The 20,623-nt window shown below is 44.8% G+C and overlaps 1 protein-coding gene across 3 annotated transcripts in view; it reads right to left on the reverse strand.

Annotated features, from left to right (window-relative positions):
- Positions 1-20,623, reverse strand: part of FRMD3 (FERM domain containing 3) — a 264,153-nt gene that overhangs the window by 31,418 nt on the left and 212,112 nt on the right. For all 3 annotated transcript variants that reach the window (XM_045840802.1, XM_045840803.1, XM_045840801.1), the window contains exons 11-13: positions 20,133-20,207; positions 19,755-19,823; positions 12,772-12,896 (exon numbers count right to left, since the gene is read on the reverse strand). In XM_045840802.1, the coding sequence (XP_045696758.1) occupies positions 12,772-12,896; positions 19,755-19,823; positions 20,133-20,207 (269 nt within the window). The remainder of the gene's footprint in view (positions 1-12,771; positions 12,897-19,754; positions 19,824-20,132; positions 20,208-20,623) is intronic.

The following is a 20,623-nucleotide window of genomic DNA, read 5'->3' on the forward strand; positions in this document are numbered from 1 at the left end:
GGAGAGAAGAGGGTGAGATAAGGGATCCCAGTCTCCAAGAATCAAGTACCTTCCATTGACAGCACAAATGGGCCTCACAGGAGTCATTACCCTAGAGGCCACCCATAGATTATGCAGCAACATAACTGTCCATACCCTCTATGATGTATATACTGTAAGACACACCCTACTCACTGACCTCGGGCACTTTCAAAGCCCTGTAAATGAAGATAGGACCTGAATACCTATGGTTACCCTCATGGTAGGGGTGGCAATATTTCCCATGAAGAAAAACCTTCCATAGCTGTCCACAGATGAACCAGCTGGAAATCTCCCTGCAGTGTTTGGACAGAGATGAGGAATTTCACAATGATAACACACTCTTCAGAAACATGCATGAGGACTTCCCTGGGAGTAAAATTTAAACCATCTTGCTGACCAAGGCTACCCATAATTCAGATTCTTCCATCCATAAAAACAAAGTGTTTTTTCTCTGTCCTGGTTGAACCTAGGGCTCAAAAATTCTCTGATGCTATGTGACTTTGATACACCAGTGCAATCTCCTGAGAGTGCAGTTTCTCTCAGATGCCAGTGCGGCTGCCTGGAAGTTCCTCCCAAAGAAGAAATGGGTGACAACACTGTCCTTACTGACTCCAACTATAACAGCGTCTTTTGTTCTGTGGTTAGATCTCAACCAAGAATCTATTTCCTTTGTCTCCATGTAGGATGAATTTGCTTTTTCCATCACTTCTGCTTTATTATTTCACTCTCTCCAGGCACATATCACCATTACAGATAAACCATTTTTCTCTGACTAAAGAAAATTAAATTGTGCTGTATTAATAAAAATTGAGCTTTAATTTTTTCTCCATATTTCCCAACAGTTTTGCAGATGGTTTTAAGAAACAGGGCATCACCCTGGCCAATGTGGCTAAGTTGGTTGGAGTATGGTCTTATAGACCGAAAGGTCATGGGTTCGATTCCCAGTCAGGGCACATATCCAGGTTGCAGGTTCCATCCCCCGTCAAGGGTGCCTATGAAAAGGCAACTGATCACCAATCAATGTTTCCCTCATATCAATGTTTTAATCTCTCTCCTTATCTCCCCCTTCTCTCCCTCTCTCCCTCTCTTCTCTCTCTCCCTCCCTTTCTCTTTAAAAGCAATGAAAAAATGTCCTCAGGTGAGGATAAAAAAGAAACAGGGCATCTGTGTCTCCCTGTGGAAAAACCCAGGCTCTTCTGGAACTGTGTGGGCTCCTTGTATTGCTGCTATGTAATCAAGAAGCTAGAGGTAGCAGGACCCAAACCTTCCACCCAACATACCAGCCAAGGGCCCTTCTCACTTGCCTTTTAGTCACATGATTAAAAAGAAAAACATAAATGGCCAATAAATGAAACAAAAATGACCCCAATGACCCCAGAGATTCAAGAGGAAAGCAATAGGAGATGGTATGAGGGTGAGTAGAGGGAAAAGCATGTAGAGCCTCCTGGGCCAGAATGAGGAGCTTAGATGTTATCATAATTCACTTTCCAGGGATGTCAAACTCCTTTTCACCAGGAGCCACATCAGCCTCGTGATTGCCTTCAAAGGGCCAAATGTAATTTTAGGACTGTGTAACTAGGGGCAAGGAGCTGAGAGCTGAGGCTGGGAAGAAACAAGGTGCCAGGGCTGGATAAAACAAGGTAGAGGGCCAGATTTGGCCTGCGGGCCTTGTGTTTGCCACCTGTGGTTTATACTGACAAAAACCACCTGACTGCTGTGTAGGGAATATGGATAAGGGGTAAGAGTAGAAGCAGAGATACTGTTATCTCCTTGTAGAGATTTAAAAAAAAAATAGCACCCAGGAGACAGTGCAGAATGGCTGTAGCTGAGGTGCTACAGAAGCAATGAGTCTGGTGTATATTTGAAAGGTGCCCTGGGAAACAGGACTCAGCCCCAGGAGACCCAAGACAGGATGGGATTATCCATGCAGGCTGTCAATCAGCAGAGCAGGGTAAAGCCCCAGGCATTGGGTGGGGGTCAGGAGCCTGGCCTAGCCCCAGGGAGAGGGGACAGCCATCAAGGTTCTGGGGGTATGGAGTACCAGGGGCACCAGCAAAAGGCAGAGACTCAGGAAACTGAGGAACACTGGCATAAGAACCAGAAGAAGACAAGACAGAGCAAGAGGGAGAGCAGGACTAGGAGACTGAGCCAAAGGGCTGGGCCCCAGCTCGGTTCCCCTCCCAGGTAAAGAAAGGGCTGGTTCTCAAGTTGGAAATGGAGCCGAGCCTATATTTAAAGGGCAAACTGTACACCTGTCAGAGGGCTCAGCAGGGACTAACAAGCTCACCGAGCACAAGGGGTGCTCAGTATTTTTAAATGAGCATACTCCTTTCATTAACATCAATATCCAGTCTATGCTCAGATTATCAGGTAGGTCATCCTGGAAACCCTATTCACTTCTCTTTCAGCCAAAGCATCTGCCCATTTCCACATTTCCTATGTTTTAGGGGAGATTTGGGGTTTTAAAAAGTTCTAGATTGGACTTAACTTCTAAGAGAAGATGTTAAGATGTGAGGGCTCTTTCAATTGGACGCAAACATCCATTTTACATTCCCTTTTTTGCTAGCAGCATTTAATTTTCAGTTTTATGCTAGATATTTGCAATTCACAAGAAAGGAAAAAATTTAACCCTGCTTTTATAGATCATTGTGCACAGGCTTACAGTTTCATTAACCACATTTAAAAAGATGATGTTATCCTGGCCAGGTGGCTCAGTTGGTTGGAGCATCATCCTATGCACCAAAACACTGAGGGTTCAATCCCCAGTCAGGGCACATTCTTAGGATGTGATTCTGTGCCTGGTCAGGGTGCATACGAGAGGCAGATGATGATGTTTCTCGCTCACATCAATGTCTGTCTGTCTCTCTCTCTCCATGCCCTCCCCCACACAAACTCTATAATCAATAAATATATCCTGGGTTGAGGATTGAAAAAAAAAAAGATGTCTATAGCTTTTGTTTTTTGAGATACTGCTGAAAATCACATATTTAAGAACAGCAGCAATTGGGGGGAAAGAATTTTTAAAGAACAGTCAGAGTGGAGAGGAAACTTAGAAATCATCTCATCTTGTTTATGAAAGAGGAAATGAGATTCAGGCAATGTCAGTGTCCAGCATGTTCCAGATAAGAAGTAAATGTTTACCAAGTGAGTGAGTGAATGAATGAATGAATGAATGGATGAAGCCCTCTCACTCTAGCCAATACCCCTCTGACCACCACAGAATCTCCTTTAAGGTGGCCTTATGTGTCAACTCAGAGGGTGGAGTCCAGCACCCATGTAAACTGGGAGCTCAGGGCCACCCCAGCACACTTCAGGGAGTGACACAGCACCTACCAAACGGCCTGGCAAATCCTGGACTGTGTTTGGGTGACTCATTCTGGTTTACCAGTGTGGAAGACCAAAAGCATGTCAAATGTCATGTCACCATCGTAACTAGAGCAGATACATCTCACATCTATTTTAGGAATCTGGAGTTTTGGCATGAACGGCAATGTCAGAGTTTCAAAACATGCCCCGCCTTTTCTTCTGTGTCAACTTATCTGTAAAATTCAGAGCAGTTCATCCAAACCTTTTTGGGGGGATGGGGAGGGAGTTTGCTCCTACTTATGAATAAATGTATACTTATTTAAAAATTAGATATGTGTGCAGTTGTCTTCACATGCAGAGTGGGCAAAAACAGGTTTACAGTTGCATGTGAAACAGTTTATTCTCGTATTCTTACTTATCAATTATATTATTTGTGTTGCAACAGTAAATCTACTTTTGCCTGCCCCTGTACTATGTCCATTATACAACCTACACAATAGAGACTTTATGAGGGGATACGAGTAAAATACTAATAGAAGTCTGAATAGTTTCTTCCTCCACCCCTGGGGGACATTATGTAAGCCCACCATGCTCACACCCCACTCGGAAGCCATGGCTCTGGGGCCTCCAATTCCCCATCGGCCAAACCAAGCAGGAAGCTGCAACCCCCTGTAGATGGCATTGGACGTGCACCCCTGTGGACAGCCCCAACATCCAGCCTGTGCCAACAGAGCCTCTTTTCTGAGCCCGGACTGTTCTGCCACTGACCTACCAGTATGCACGTTCCCAAGGGCGGAACACACACACACTGCCCAACACTTTCTTGCATGTCAACGGCCCTGTGTCTTAACAGAACAGTAGGGAGGGAAGGAGGTGCTGTGAGATTCTGCCTCACTTTAAGCCTGGGTATCACAAAGAACATTTACTTAACACTCACTGTCAACCCACTAGCAAAAACACTAGAAAACAGAACCCCATGCTGACTGTGGAATGCATCTAAAATTCAGAGAATTCTAGCTTCTGCTTTCTAATGATAAGCATTGGGTAGTACTTTCACTTTCCCTCTCCCTCGGTTTCTCAGGGATGCGGTGGGAGTGTTGACTTGTCTAAGTGCCAGGCACAATGTCTTTCCAGCCGCAGACCACGCTCTGGCTGTCGCATCTGCTCTGCTTACGCTCTCCCCTGGTTCACATCCCAACCCTCAAGGACTGTGCCTGATTACTTCACGGGACACTTGACTGACATTTTTTTTTCACCCCAGCCATATCCTTTAAAGCAATTAATTATTAACACTGACATGCCGCAGCAAAGTGCCAGCCTCGGCAGGAGCAGTGATTTGGGACGTGCCACATTGAATTGCTTCCACTAATAAAACGAGATCCTTAACACAGACTATAAGTAATTAGAACTAGGCTCAGAGTGAGCCATTCCTTATTTAATGAATTCAGCTTTAAAATCAGAATGTGATTCCCAGAGGAGACGAGCAAGGCTTCCTGTGTGAGGTCAGTTTCCCTCTACCAGCTCTACTAGGAACTCTGTTTGGGGAGGGCACACTCTGTCCACTGCCTTCTCACCACTGGTTCTGAGGTGTGGTGACACTTTCCAGTAAGTTGCAAGTCTCCAAGGAGTCACTGGGTCCTCACCTGCTGTGACAGATGACCCAAGGCCCAAACACTGCCCAGAATGCACAGAGACTCCCTATATTTATGTCATTTTTGAGAATTCATTTGGTGCAGTTGAAAAACAAATGCAGTTCCTTAGGTAATGGTTCTGTTTTAGTGAGAAGGAGGTGAGCCACTTTAAATGTGTTCGAAGTCATCTCAGATATCTGGGCCAGGAGTTTGAGGACCAGGGTCTGATCACAGCCCCAATACTTACCCAGCTACGTGGCTTTGGGTGATTTGGGCCCCCTCTGAGTTTTGTCATTTGCAGAACCCTGAAGGGTATGCTCGATCAGAGATCAGCCAACTGTCTTTACAAAGGCCCATACAATAAAAGTGGAGGCTCTGCAGGTCAAGAGGTAAAGTCAAGAATATTATGTAGGTACTGAATACATAATCATGTAGAATGTAATCATTAGCTCCTGGGCCAGAAAAAAAATAAGAGAGGTGGGGGTCAGCCACAGGCCCAAGTCCACCGATTCCTGAGCTAGAACATCTGTAACATTCTCTCCAACCCTCCTCAAAAGCTGTGAACAGTGGCATTCCTGTCCCCAAGTTCCCATTCTCAGGGAAGAAGACCTGAAGCTGTAATCCTGGAATCTGACCCTGACATCAAGCAAAAGAATTGAAGAGCTTAGAGGGAGAAAGTCTTTGAGTGGTGCTCAAGTCCAATTTTCTCATTCTATAGACGAAGAAAAAAGGCTCCATAAATGGAGAGTCCTGTGTGTGGCCGCCCAGCTGCCTGGTGGAGGAGCTGAGACCAGCATTCCCCTGTCCCCACTGGTCCAAGGTTTGTACAGGAACAAAGCAGCGACCTGAAGCCCCGCTGTGTTTACACTGAGGAATGCTCGTTTCACAAAATGAACAGTTTACGGCAATTAGCCAACTACAGGACTGAAATGACACACTACTGGCATCTTGTGATGTAAAATAAAAATCCCTGCAAGACAAAGTACACTTAACTTGCATCAGAACAAGGGCTTACTCACAGCAATCTTAATACTTAAAATTTCAAAGATCTCCATACAAGTGATAAAACTTCTTATGAGTACTTACGTTGTCAGTAAATACCAGAAACCCAATTCCAAAGGCAAACTCCAAAGAAAAGCACAAAAAGAGTGATAAGCTTTGAAGAGCTTACAAACATTAGGACAGGTGAACTTGTGGAGCTCCCTGAGGCCTTTATCTCACTCCCCCACTCCCTGTGGCTCTTGAAATCTCCACTCTAGAGAATATTATCAATAGATGTGACCATGAATTCTGAATTTTGACTCTACTAATCTGACACACCACAGTGATAAGTAAAAGCAAAAGCTGTCCCCTGTTCCACAGAGGCCCCCAGCTCCTGCAGGAGCAGGTTCTGCTGCTGGAGGTCTGTGGGCTGTGGGAGACCATGTGTGCCATTACATGGACGAGTTCAAGAGCCGAAGATGTGCAGTGCTAAAATGATGCTTAAAACAGAGCTTTGTAGGAGTCCCTTCTCGCTCTGGATATTAACCCCTTTGTCTGCATTTGCATTAGATATGTTCCCGATTCACTGCTGAACTACAGTTCACTTTATGATATGTTTTCAATGTTAAGCAAACAAAGCAGGGATTTTAAAAGTTGCATGCCCAGGACAAGCACAATTGTGGCGGCGTTAAAATGTATGACAAAGGAGACTGCTGACATTAATACTGATTGCCTCTCGTAGGTGGGACAATCTGGAGGGTGATTTTCCCCCACTTATTTATGTTTATTTTGTATTTTCTAATATTTTTAGAGGATGATAAATTCATTCAGAGACAAGTGCAATTAGAGCGGGAGCTAATTGGTCTGCTGTCAGCAGGTAGCAGTAACCACAAGAGGAATGTGGCTCCACAGGCTTTATTAATAGCGCCTACTGTCTGATGGAACATAACAGCAAAGAAATTTCTAAAAGACCAGTGCATCGCTCCTAGTGCACATCCGGACATACCCTGAGACAGAGGGAAGAAATGACTTCGCATGTAGGGAAAATGGCAGGGAAGAAGGACACTGAAATAATTTTTAAAAAGAGGGTAAATCTGAGTCAGGGCCATGGAACTCCACAAAGGGAGAGAACAGGAGGAGAATTTTCACATCGGATAAGCCTGTAGGAGACCAGAAGGGAGCAAGTGGGCAAAGGAATTCACGATCTGCGTAGCGACAGCAGTTTCGGGCTGTTAGCAAGTTCACCAGTGATGGGACCGGGACAACTGTGTCGGATGTGAAAGGCACGGCCTGGTATGATGTGGGAAGACTCTCACATGGGAAAATGCAGTTGGCCCCACAAGTCACCTGTTATGTGCTGGGTGGAGGGTGGGTGAGATCCACAGTATGGCATGCTTGATGGGTGAGGGCAGTGCTCTTTTTACATGCTCAAAATGCCTTCACAGGTTCACATATAGACTTTCTAGAATCTCAGTGATGCCACCTTAAGCTGTTAGGGCCAAAGTATAAACAGTCCTTTAAACACCCCCACTGCCCCTCCCACACACAGAGAGCCATGTCTATGACAAACACACATAAACATTTATGGGGATAGTGCTAAAGAGTGGCTTGGGAGACTTAGCTGTACCAATGTCCTTAATTTTCATCTATTCTTTGATATAGACAGTTTCTCATATGTAAATACAGCTTCAAGCCACCCTCTATCCAACCACATTGCCACCCCCAAGACCCTCCTTTGTAGACATTCTTGTGTCTCCATTATGCCAGCAGGAAGGCATCAAACATTTTCAACTCTTGGTTTTGTCTGCCAAAAGGAAGAATGCACAGTATCCCGCCTGTTGAATTCTGCCAGCATATGCCATTGCTCTGGTAAACAAGATGGTCTTCAATGGGCGTCAACAATTCCAACTACCAAATTTCATACAATTTCATTCTCCTTTCTAACCATAATCCAGCATTTTTCCATAATAAAAAATATACTCCACCAATAAAACACACACATTTTGCTAGCTATGCTATGAAGACCCTGCTCCATTTTACATGTGAATTTATTCAGATAAATGATTCCTTAAAATGTTTACCCTGAACAATTCCTACCCTCAATTCTTTCTTCTCCTGAATCTTTCAAAAGCCCTAAGTGGCAGTTTGCAAGCAATTTGTCATTCTCATCCAAAGTTGTCCACTGCACTAATCTACTCAGATCCTGTAACTGAGCAACTTGGGGGTAACGCTGAAAACTTTCCCGTTGCCTAGTGGTGCCTAGGAACTGATTTTGTTTTTTCTCTACTGAGACACAGCCGACTTCAGCTCTAATCCTCCAGCTGTTGTACGGGTGAATGGGGTCACACGTTCTCCCAGAATGCCCCTGGGCTACTCCGGGCAATCACGCTCTGCCCAGCTGTCTTTGAGAAACTTGAAGTTCTGGGAAGAAGAGAAGACTCTTGTCAGACAAATGGGTGGTGGTAATCCTGGAGAATCAGGGCAGCAGCAGAGATGCCACCACCATGGCACATGTGACAGTGGCATCAGGACCTTCCCATAGCTTCACAGAGGTGAGGCCTCCAAAGGTCAGAGTAAGACATTCTGCCTTTTCCCAGCCTGATTTTCATTTTTTGAAATTCCTCACCAGACAACTCTTTTATAGGACTCACACTGCCAGCCTTAACAGTTTGTGGATCCAGTAACCAAAATATGTGATTTGAAACTCCCCCAAACAAGAATCTGAGCCACTATGTAAGATGGGGAACAGAGACACCCGAGGTGAGCAGTGCCATCTGCGTCCCCTCCACTCTGTGTTTGAAGTTTAGTGAGAAAATACGCAGCACCTAACTAGACAGAAGATACTTCCGCTATCTAAACAAATCAGTTTTGCTGCTAACTCCCTGTGTGATGCTGACTTAAGCCTTCCTGGGTCTCAAGTGTCTCATCTGTAAAGAGGTTGAAGCCTTTTCACTGTCAAAGTCTGGGAGACGAGGGCAAAACCTGGACAGGAGTCCACAGGCCACATACTGCCATGGAACCGGTGACTCCATCTTGACAAGCCTACAGTTTATTAGCATAAACCCCCTGCCTCCTCCCTATCCCCACTCACTGCCTCCATTCGGCTCGTTTATCTATCCTCTGGCCTAGTGCAATGGTTTTTGTGTGGTCTCTGTGCCTCCAACCCAGTGATTCTCAATCAGGGAGCAATTTGGTTACTCAGAGGACATCTGACAATACCTGGAGACATTTTTGGTTGTCAAGACTGGTGGGGTACCACTGGCATCTACCAGATAGAAGTCTGGGGTACTGATAATCATTGTACAATGCAGGGGTACCACTGGCATCTACCGGATAGAAGTCTGGGGTACTGATAAACATTATACAATGCACGAGCCAGTCCCAACAAAGCATTATCCAGCTCAAAAGCTCAATACTTCTGAGGCTGAAAAAATTGCTCCAGTCGTACCCACCTCTCATCTGCCCTCTGCAACCACAAATGATACAAAACACAATTCCAATCAGGTCATTTCCATGCTTGAAATCTTCCAGTGCCTCCCAACTGCCCCAGGTTAAAGTCTCTCCAGCAAGTCATGTGAGACCATCATGATCTGACCCTTTCCCAACTTTCTGCCTCACCTCTCACTATTCCCCTCACCCCTTTTCCCCAAAGCCACACAAGAAACCAATACAGGCAGACCAGACCCCCCACAACTCCCTCTGCCTGTCAGTCTCATCCATTCATTCCGTGGCCCACCAATTTTATGTCAGACATTCTAATGACACTAAAAGGGAACAAGATGCTCTCCAGGCAGCTTGAGGCCCTGGTATCTCATGAGGCGTGGAGGAAAATGAGCACACAATTCAATCAGCAAAGGCAGAGCCTCTGTAATCCCACTGTCATCTCCCCAATGAGCTTGTGAGCCTCCAAGGAAGAGAGTGTCTTCATCAGGACACAACAACTTGCACATGCTAAGTGTGGTCTACCAGTTGTACACATTATCTTTGTCATAGCTGTGCTAAGGAATAGATGAATTTCTAGCCTCTTTCCATTTGGCTCTTGATCAGAAATAAAAAGTTCTATAGTATCAAAATCCAAAGATGAAGCAAAATTCATTACACTGTATGTACCCAGAAACACAGCCCATCCACAAAGGTGGAAACATCTTTGTTTAAAGCTGTATCATTCTTGGCCTCTCTTCTCTTCCTGTATCTGAAAAGTATAGATCTGTAAAATGAGTATTTATCTCTATGGAATATCTGAATTCCATTGCCTGTCACTCAAAGATAAGACACATGGAGCAGAATCTGACTGTCAAACAGTAACCCAGATATAATGCTATCAAAAGTACAGGGCTAGGTTCACTATGGGAATCACAACTTTGAACTTCATGGTACCTAAGATAACTTTGCTGTCTTCTCTAGACTGGGAATTTTGGTCTATCTACTGGACATTTAACAATACTGTTGTTTCTACTTTTTTCCCTTTTAAGTCAATTCTATATTCTGGAGGTTATGATTTGCCTGAGTTTCAAAACCTACAAAGATGTCCCATGAAGGGATGGATCTTTTAGGAAAAAAAAAGTTTTATTAGACATTTATAAAGTTATTTTGGACTTTTTGAGAAAAATACCTATCAGTTTTACTGTATAGCTGATGAAAGAATTTAAGATTCTCCCTTAAAATTACTAAAAAAGTTTTAAAGGCTACCATAGTGGACTCCATGTGGAGTTCTACCATATGTCATAAAATGTTTGTATTTTTAATGCAATTGTTATAATGTATGCATCCCTTGTTCACACCACTGTTGTGTTAAAGACATGTTAGCAGTTAGTGTGGAACCGCATTATAGGAAATGGAGCAAAGCAGAAGTTTCTAACTGAATGGGGTGTAGGGTCCAGGAGAAAATGTGTCCAGTTGCCCTTCAAGTACAGGGGTTCCTATGGCAACAGTAGCCTGGCTTCCATATCTCCATGGTAACTGTTCAACCTGTCTGGTCTTCCAACTTTTCCCCATCTAGGTTTTCATAGTTGCAGACAAAGCATAGTCACAGGCCCATGCTTGGGTTGTTCTTTCAACCTCCCCCTTCTCCATTCAACCTTGGGATAATCAGGACCTCCAGGAAAAGTGATTCCCACTCAAACCAATATGCTAGGCATTTGGGAGGAGTGAAAGCTGCTTTTACTTCACTTGAAAAACATACAAAAACAGAGAAGGTACTGAAAAATGTAGACAAGCAACATGTACCCAGTGACCCTAAAATTAAGTGCAAAAAATTAATTTAAGTGCAAAATTAATTTACTCTCTGTTGAGACAGAGAGTGAAGACCATTAATTATAGCAAGGCTGTCCTCATTATCATCATCTTGTGGTTTAGTTGGGAACAAAGGTGTCCCCTAAGACCCTGTCCTTTGTATTGTGCACGCTTGTCTTCCACCCATGGTATTTTGGGCATTCAGTTGCCCAGTTCTAACCATTAAAGCTTTCTTTTCCCCAGGAAAAGATGGACAAACTCTTTACACTTCAGTGTGAATTAGCTATCTCTCCCCCAAGGGTATTTGCATCACAAGCCATATTCCTATTATGAACTGAAAAGTTTTCCCTATGGAAATAATTCTTGACTTAAAGCTGCAGGTGAAGGTGATCTTTTGGGGACAGGGTGGCCCTCTCTCTCGAAACTAACTGCCCAGTATCGAGATTTTAAATGATGAAACCAAAAATCACATAAAGTTAAGGAAAGGCATGTTATGTTCATAGTCAAGGTTCCAATAACTGTATTTTGGGTACATTGTTTTTTAATTTACTTTGAAATTAATACGAGTGTGAGATTTGCCTTACCAGTAACCACAGCAAGCAAGTATGGTGGGATTCTTTCCAGAAGTAAGTTCTTAAAAGTACAAAAAATCATGCTAAGTGAAATAAGCCAGTCAGTGAAAGAGAAATACCATATGATCTCACTTCTAAGTGGAATCTAGTGAACAAAATAAACTAGTGAGCAAAATAAAAACAGAGGCATAGAATCATGGAATAGCCTGACAGATGTAAGGGGTGGGGAGTGAGTGAAAGAAAGGGAAGGGATTTGTCAAAGAACATACAGGAAGGACCCGCAGACATGGATTGACTATGGAAGTGGGGGGCTGGCTGGGAGGGGCGAAGGGGGGAAAACTGGGACAACTGTAAACATGAACAATAAAAAAAGCCCAGAAGTACGTATATTATAGTCTTTAAAAATATAAGAACTTTTGTGTTGAAGTAGACTCTACATATTTAGCTTGTAGACAAGAACTTATGGAAAAGGGAATAAAAGGCTGGGGAAACACTGGAACAGAAAGGGGGTGACAAGTGTGGAGACACTGGTGGATTATTCTTTACAACCACTAACGTAATTGTGATAACAGTCAAGAACTTTACCTTCCAGTAGAGCTTTCTGCAGTGACGGAAAAGTTCTCAGTCTGAGCTATCCAAACTGGCAGCCATTAGCCATGTGTGAATACTGAGCATTGGAAATCCAGCTCATGTGGCTGGGAAACAAAATTTCTAATAGCAATTCATTTAAACTTAACTTTCAATAGCCACACACAGCTAGTGGCTACCATATTGGGTAGCACAGGTCTATTACTGCTGCTTTAACATGTAATTTCAGGGATGCTTTGTACCAGTGAACTCTCTAGGAGAAACTGATAGAAGTCTCAATACAATGCAGTCTTCCAGCTGCAAACAGCTTATTTACTAAAAACACAGTTTATGACTCACCCCAAACCCCACCCCAACCATTACCCAGCGTACCCAGAATTGGTGCCTTGCTCATTCCTCCAGGGTAAGCCTGCAACGGTGGCCTCTGGAAATGTACTTACCCTCACCCAGTGGAAGGTCCTCTTCCTGCTCGCTGGGGGAAGGCAGCAAGGGCTGCAGGGGCTCCATGTTAATGATGAGTTGCTTGTTCAAGGAGTACGAACTACGGCTCTGGGCAATGTTGGCTCTGAAAACAGACACAAGCCAGATAGAGTTGGTTTCTATCGCAAACACCAGCCCCTCCATCTCAGTCGGCTACACAAGCTGGGAACTGCCTCTAGACTCTCACAATGGGTTAGGCCAGTGAAAGGTGACATTACACTGAAGACACATAGCCCTTTTTCTCTTAAGGCCCTGACAAAATATCCATGTGTTCTTAGGCAACATAGAAAAAGAAAGTGCATCTCCTCGTATGTCATGAGACTTGGGCAGGCTAGTCGACACCACAAGCATTTGAAAAAGACACAGGAGGCAGGTATCATTGAAGTAAACACAGAAAAGTGAATAAAAAGCATTCACAGAATGCTTTATTCACAGAAAAGTGAATAAAAAGCTAACGTAATAATCACACACACACAACCCCTACCAGGCAGATGGCACAGGTGTTTCATAGCTATGAGCTATGGCACTGGCTGTCCAACATTTCATAGCAATATTTAATATCCCCATTCGAACTCACACCCCAATCACCAACCAGCCACAGAACCCAGCTCTGCTTTCTCCATTTGAAAGGAACACGCACACATGTCAGTGGCTGTGTCAGGCAGCAGATGGCCAGGAAACCATGCAGGTGTCTCACTGAGACTATTGGCTGGCAGCTGGGAAGCCCATATACACTGCCAGCTGCAGGGGACCAGCTGTCTGGCCTGACAGAGAGAGTAGTGGGGCACCTCTGGTGGGTGTTTTGGCATCCTTCCTTTCCCTATGGTGTCTGTCAAAACCAAAACCAACCCATCCCTCAAAGATGGTATCAATGTCTCCTTCCCCTTCACACCCTCCTAAATTGGCCTCACAACACACTCTTCTGTTCTCTGCTCACTCTACTCTCCCTTCTTCTACAAGTCACCGCATTTGTCACCTCTGTCTCTCTGTAATTATGGTTGAACTAATCCCACTGAGCCCCACCTTGATAAACTCCTTAAGGGCAGAAACTGACCTACCCATTCTAATCTGCCTTAGAGCACCTTAAGTGGTACCCTGCAGTGTTGTTCAGGTTTGAAACTAATTGCAATCCTAGCTTCACGTAATTGCCATTTCAGACTGGCCAGAGTTCCTCCAGGACTGTTGACAGGACTGCCTCCTACCCTAGGCAGAGTTTCTGTTGGAGGGGGGGCGCTTCAGGGAAGGGGGGCGTCAGGGAAGATTAGGATGCCTGTTAGCATGTTGAATTGGAAACCCCCCACAGCTGGCACTGGCTGGAAAGGAAATTTACGAGGTCTTGTTTAACCATGGAGTTCTTTTCTTTATTATTTCTTTCTATAATAACTTACTTTGCAGTACATATGTATTGGGCAGTCTGCCCTGTTCTGGGGAACTGTGGTCCTTGCCTACGTAACTTAACTTTTTTCAAACTTTTTTGACTGAGACCTGCAATAAGAAATACATTTTATATCACCTCTCTGCACACATAAATACATGCACACATGCAGGAAGACACATAACTAAAACAAATGTTTCATGCAGCAATAGTAGCTATTGCTAAGTATGATTCATTGGGGTCTTTTTCTATTCTGCTGCATTTTGTTTAAAGTGCTGGTCTTGACCTCTGTTTTTACTTCATGACTTGTTAATGTGCAATAGCCACAACTGGAAAAACATGCAGCAGGGCGATGGCTAAAGGTGCCATGGGAACACTGAGGGAGGAGCCTGAACCTGCCGTGAGGGAGGAGACACTCAGGACTGATAACCCCATGAGGCAGGCCAGGAGATGCCTCTGGTGAGCACTGCAAGCATGAGGGAGCTCACAAGGAAAGAAGTACAGATGCAAATTCCTTGCAGGGAGAAGGAAGGAGTAAGGAGGGGAGACTAAAATTTCCCATGAGCAGTTCCTTCTTTCATTGTGAATGGTTCCCATTTTTTAAGCTTCCATGGGATTTCCTCTGGACCTGTGGCCATTCACGACTGCAATTCTAGCTCTGCAGAGACATGGCATGTTGCCAGGTTTGAGTCAACCATGTAATAGCTTTCTGACCTCTGAAAAGCTGACCAATCCATTCTCGCACAAACTAGCTCTGAGTTGCTGTGTTTTATTGCTGACCATCCAGGCCAGCTTTGCTGGCAACGGTCCTGTTGCCCAGAACTCACTGCATAAACTATGACAAGGAGGGACTCAGTGATCCTTTATGGAGGGTTTTTGCTTCTCATGACCACTTGCCCCCCACCCCGACACACACACACACACAACACTCTTCATTTGGAGATAGGAAGCATCCTGCTGCTTGCTGCCCAATGTTTCAATGTCTGGGCATTGCCTAGTGCCGGGACAGGCTGAGCTCTCTAGCGGTGACCTCTCAGGTGCACACCTGCTTGGCATTGCATGGTCAAGAGAATGCTGACCTAGACCCTACACTTATAGGCTACTCCTGCTTTGCTGTACCAGAAATCCAAGGCAAGGATCTGGGCTTGTAGGTGCTGCCTAGAGTGAGGGAGATGGCCCCTATGGTGGATTGCAACCCTAAGACTATCCAATTTTATGATTCAGAGATGAACATCACTTCCCTGGAAAGCACAAGATTCAGATAAAACCAAAGGTAGATACAACTAGGCGTTTCCCTGGAGCACCAAGAATCCAGGGCTGCAGACCTCGATACCAGGCACTAGCACAGCTGGAGGGAAGGGCTAAGCAAAATTAGATGAAAATGCAAGTCTCCCACCTTCTCCTACCAACTCCATTAGACTCAAGGTTACCTTTTTTTTTAAATTTTTTCACCTAACTCTCTTCTTGGCTTCAAGAGCCCACCAGCACAGTTGTTCTAATAAACATAACACCAGGAGTCAAATGGGCCTTTTTAGTTTACAAAGTGATTTGTATACCCTGTAAGATAGGCAAGAAAAATACCATATTCACAGATGAGGAACTTGACACTCAGTGAGGTTATGACTTGACTAGAGGCACTCAGATGTGCAGACTCAGGACTAGTCCCGTGCTTTTGCTGTGCTCCACACTGCCTTTCTGCACAATTCATCCTGCAGTGTCCCAGAGGGAACTCTGTCTGCTGCCTCTACTGTCCTGCCATGTGGTGCTATCCAAAGTCCCACCATGTCAGGCAGTTTTCTCAAGAATGTGCCGATATTCCAATCAGCTCCCACCCTGCTGTTTTACCTGAGCTCCTGAGGTAATGGCTGCTCTGGCTGGGGTCTCCCTGGGCCAGGTGAGGGTCCACATTGTGCTTCTCCACTTTCACAATCCACCCATCAGCTGACTATGCAAATACACCTGACCCACTTTGCTGCCCACACATGCGTGTATTCCCAGCACAGAACAGTTTGCAGATAAAACTGTCATTAAGAACTCCACTGAGGTAGGAAGGTTTCCTTTGGGAACTGCAAGTATATTCTAAGATTTGTTTTTAAAATTGATGGCATGAAACCCAGGGACTAAAATGAGGCTCATGGAGTTTCTGCACCATTCTTTGGAATGAAAGAAGTGCTAATGGCCCGGCATCAAAAACTCCATCTGAACAGACTTTAACATGAACGTGTCTGTCAGCTTCTAGCTCCCCATTTTTGGATGAGAGACGATAATGATATTATCACCATCTCACATTGGTATGGCCCTATATAATTTTAAGCACTTAATTTTAATCCCCATAACAAAACCTAGAAGTTGGGCAAAGTAATATTATAAATCTCATTTGACAGATGAGTAAACTTAACCTGGTGATCTAAGAAGTTTGGTGACTTATCCAAGACCATGCAGCTGGTAAGCAACATGGCCAAGATTAGAATCCATTCACCATTCTAATCAGGACAGAACAGAATCACGATTCTGGACAGGGACTTGTTTTAGGTGCAAATGCTACCTCTGGGTGTCCCCTGATGGTGAGTGCTATGCCCAGGTGGCTCACACAGCCCTCCCTGGGCTCACCAGGCCTCTGAGATGGGCAGGTGATTCTCACCAAGTAGCCACTCCAGAGGGCTTTGATTGAGGATCTTGCCAACAGCAAACATCTGTGGACTAAAATTAGAGTTAGCACCTTCTCTTTTTGAACAAAGAAAGAAATATCCCAAGACAGTGTTCTCAGTCTGTCTGCATCAGTCTCTCCCTAAACACACACATCTCAGTAGAAGTAGCAGTCCATGAACTTGTCATTCTTTGAAGAATAGAATCTCAAGTATGAGGAAGGACAGCTAACTGCAGCCTAGTTGTCACCATTCTAGACTAGCAATCATCTCTGAACACCACCAGAGAAAGGGAGCTCACTGCTGTACTCTCACTTTTGACAGCCACATCAAAGATGTTAAAACAATTCAAAAATAAAATAATTGTTCAAGAGAAACAATTTTCTACCACACAACTGGCTACTGGGAAGGAACCAGAAGAGCGACCCACGTGGCCGTGGCTCCTCTTGGGAAGTCAAGGGCTCCAGGGCAGCACCTTGCACAGATCTCAGGTCTCAGAAAATCACAGAGGTGCTGCTGTCATCCCACACTCCTCATTCATGCAACCACTCAACAAATAGGTACTGACCTCCTAGTATGTGCTCAGCCCTGCGTTAGGTGGTATTGGGGAATATGGAGAGCCCAAGAAAGATACAAGCCTTGTCCTCTCACAGATTGCTCTATATCATTAACTTAAATAAGTACATTCTTCCTTGTATTATCAGATTTGAGAGATACTGCCAAAGACCATCCTGAGGATATGAACTCAATCGGCTTCCACATACATATAAAAGGAGGTAGTGAAAGGGACAGGGGGATGCAAGACAGTGTGTCCAGGCCTGCAGCTCCCTGTGTACAGTAATATCCTGGGGGGTTTTAGAAGATTCCCAACAAGGGAAACTATAAATTGATGCCTCATTTCCCATCCCTTCTGGTAGTTCGGTCCACTCCAGAAAAAGCTTTTTTCATGAAGGCCAATCTGCTTCCGTCACCCCCTTTCACCTTCAGCTATCTAGGAACCTGGCCATTTGAGGTGTTAGTCCATGACCCAGCCCCACGGACATCACCTGGGAGCTTGTTAGAAATGCCTGGTTCATGAATCAGAATCTGTTGTAACAGGATCCCCAGGTGATCCCTGTGCAAGTTAAGGTTTGAGAAGCCCTGATCTAGGAAGCCTGAATTCCCATAAATTATGCACATTTCAATTTAAAAGAGAAGCACTTTTTAAGAAGTTCTTTTCTGATCTCATTAACCATCCATAGACTATAACTATGGGACTATTGGGAAACTTCCTGTATTTGGAGTATGTCTCTCTGAGAGTACATTGTTAGAAAGAAACAGTTGCCTATATTGTGTTTGTGCCATCAAGAGAACTCACCAGCACTATTTCTTCTTTTTAAGCTCAAACACTGAAGCTGCAAGTTGAAAGAAGAAAACCAAGCTAAAGTCCTGAGGCAGTCCACCTCCCAGCTTCTAAGAGAATGCCAGAGGCTCTCTGGGTGGCAAATGCTACAGAGAAAAGAGCACAGGCCTAGCCCCCTCCCCAAATTTATGACCTCAGATAAGTCATTTAATTTCTCCTTATCTATAAAGTAGCAGCATCAAACGAGGTGATCCCTAAGGTCATTTCCAGCCCAAAGACACTGGAAAAATTTAAATGATATGTTTTATCATTTCCTCTTCTTTGTTCTGCTGCATTGAGTAACCACGATTTGAGGTGGAAAAAGAGCAATTTTAAAAACTATTATTAAAAATGACTATTGTTGATGGGTGGGCTCTAAGAGCTTCACAGGTATTGCGCCAAGGTGCTCCTCAGCCAAGGTGCTCTGGCTTCCCACCCCACAATTTTCTCCTGCTTCTCAGAGCAAAAGAGAAGCTGGTTTGGCAGATTTGCATGTGACTGCTCCCCACAGGTCATCCACAGCCGGGGATGAATTATTCTCTGTGCCCATCTGCATGGGCTTTCATGCTGACAGCAGTCCTGTCCCCTCTGTGGGAGAGAAGTGACATCTGGACACCCATACCAGGCCAGACTGGCCACACTTCCGAAAAAACAGGAACTCCTCTTGCCCAACAATCCCAGGGGACAAGGTGAGAGGAACCTAGTTCACCTAGTCACCCTGGGGAGAGAGGGTACAGGGCAAATCTGAGCCCCAGGGAAAGTCCTCCAAGTTCAGAGACAGGAAAAAAGGATAGGCACCAACCCGTGTGTGGAAACTTCCTAAAGAACGTAGCTTATGATGATCTTGTCCTCAAAAGGGGAAGCACGATGATGAGAATGTTCATCTTTAAATATTTAGCATGTTGAGGTTTAGGATATATAATGACTTGTGTATGTTGTGGTGGTATGAAGTCCAACACGACCAAGAGAATATTTAATATCTAAGAATTCCATTTACTGCCCCCTTAATGAAGATGTGTAGCCTTAAACAAATAATGACCAAGTAAACCCTCAGGCCTCTAAATGACCCTTGGAATTCAGGAACTCATTGAGATATGAGCACTGCCCCCCCACCCCCCATGTGAAATAGCCTAAAAGGAGTGGGGCTGATGGGAACCAGCCACGTCTGGGGAACAGAGGAACAGAGGGCAGTTCCAAGAGGCCGGAACAATGGACTCAGCCAGGAGATGACACCACCTTGCTTCACACACATCCTGCCTATTCATGTGACGTTCAAGGGCAAATCAAGCCAGTGGTTCTCCACAGACCAAATAACAAAATGGAGCCCAGCTGTGCTCACGCCATGGCCCAGCCAAACCTGCCTGAGAGAGATTTCCGCAACAGGAAGAGTGCCTTGCCTGGAGCCAGGGATGAAAACAACATAGGACCTGGCAGCTGGTGCCCTTACACTCTTTCCTGTTGCAGAGGATTTGGCAAAGCCAGAATTTAAATCCCTCTGTCCATCCCATAAGCCTCCCAGAGCCCTGAAAGTGCTCCACTCACCTGTGCACCTCCGGAGGCTCCCTCTGGATTTTGGAGCTTGCCTCCACCACCTCTTTGGCAACCTTACCGCTGCAAAAGACAAAAGCACACGTCTGTGCACGGACACTCAGAATGGAAGGGGAGGGACGAGCACATGTATGTTTTTAAACCTCACAGTGGTTTGACCCAGCTCTAGGAACCCATACCTCCCCTCCCTCCACAAGGGGAAGTCACTACAGAGTTTGAGGGTGCCCACAAACATAAGAATGAGTGAAGTGGAAAGGGAGGACTGAAACAGGGGCATATGCTGAAGTGCACTGATTTATAAGCAAGACATTCAAATGTAAATGCCTACCCCCACTGCAACCATATTATCAAAATGCAAGCATGCGTACTTACCTATATCGGAATCTACTTCCTTTAAAAAATATCTTGCTGCTTGACACAGTCTTGATCTGACTAGATTTTGCATACCTTTAAGAAAAAGCAAAGCAGACTTGGTGGTGACTTTGGAAAGTCAAAGCGGGATATGCTATAAAGCAGGGGTTGGGGGGGTGTCGAACTCATTTTCACCGGGGGCCACATCAGCCTCATGGTTGCCTTCAAAGGGCCGAATGTAATTTTAGGGCTGTGTAAATGCAACTCCTCCTTAACTAGGGGCAAGGAGCTCGGCATTGCAGCCAGGTAGAGGCAAGGTGCAAGGCCAGATTCGGCCTTGTGTTTGCCACCTGTGCTATAAAGTATAACAATTACATATTTTTGACTGCCAGGAAGAAATGCATTTTATCACGTGAGTTGGCACACACACACTCACACACACATAAACCTGAAAGACAAGTTTCACAAAGGAATAGTTAACTTTCTCTGCATTTGTAATCTGATCTTTTCTA

Source organism: Phyllostomus hastatus, unplaced genomic scaffold (genome assembly GCF_019186645.2).
Source record: "Phyllostomus hastatus isolate PE091 unplaced genomic scaffold, TTU_PhHast_1.1 phas_contig_34, whole genome shotgun sequence".
In the NCBI taxonomy this organism is placed as follows: domain Eukaryota; kingdom Metazoa; phylum Chordata; class Mammalia; order Chiroptera; family Phyllostomidae; genus Phyllostomus; species Phyllostomus hastatus.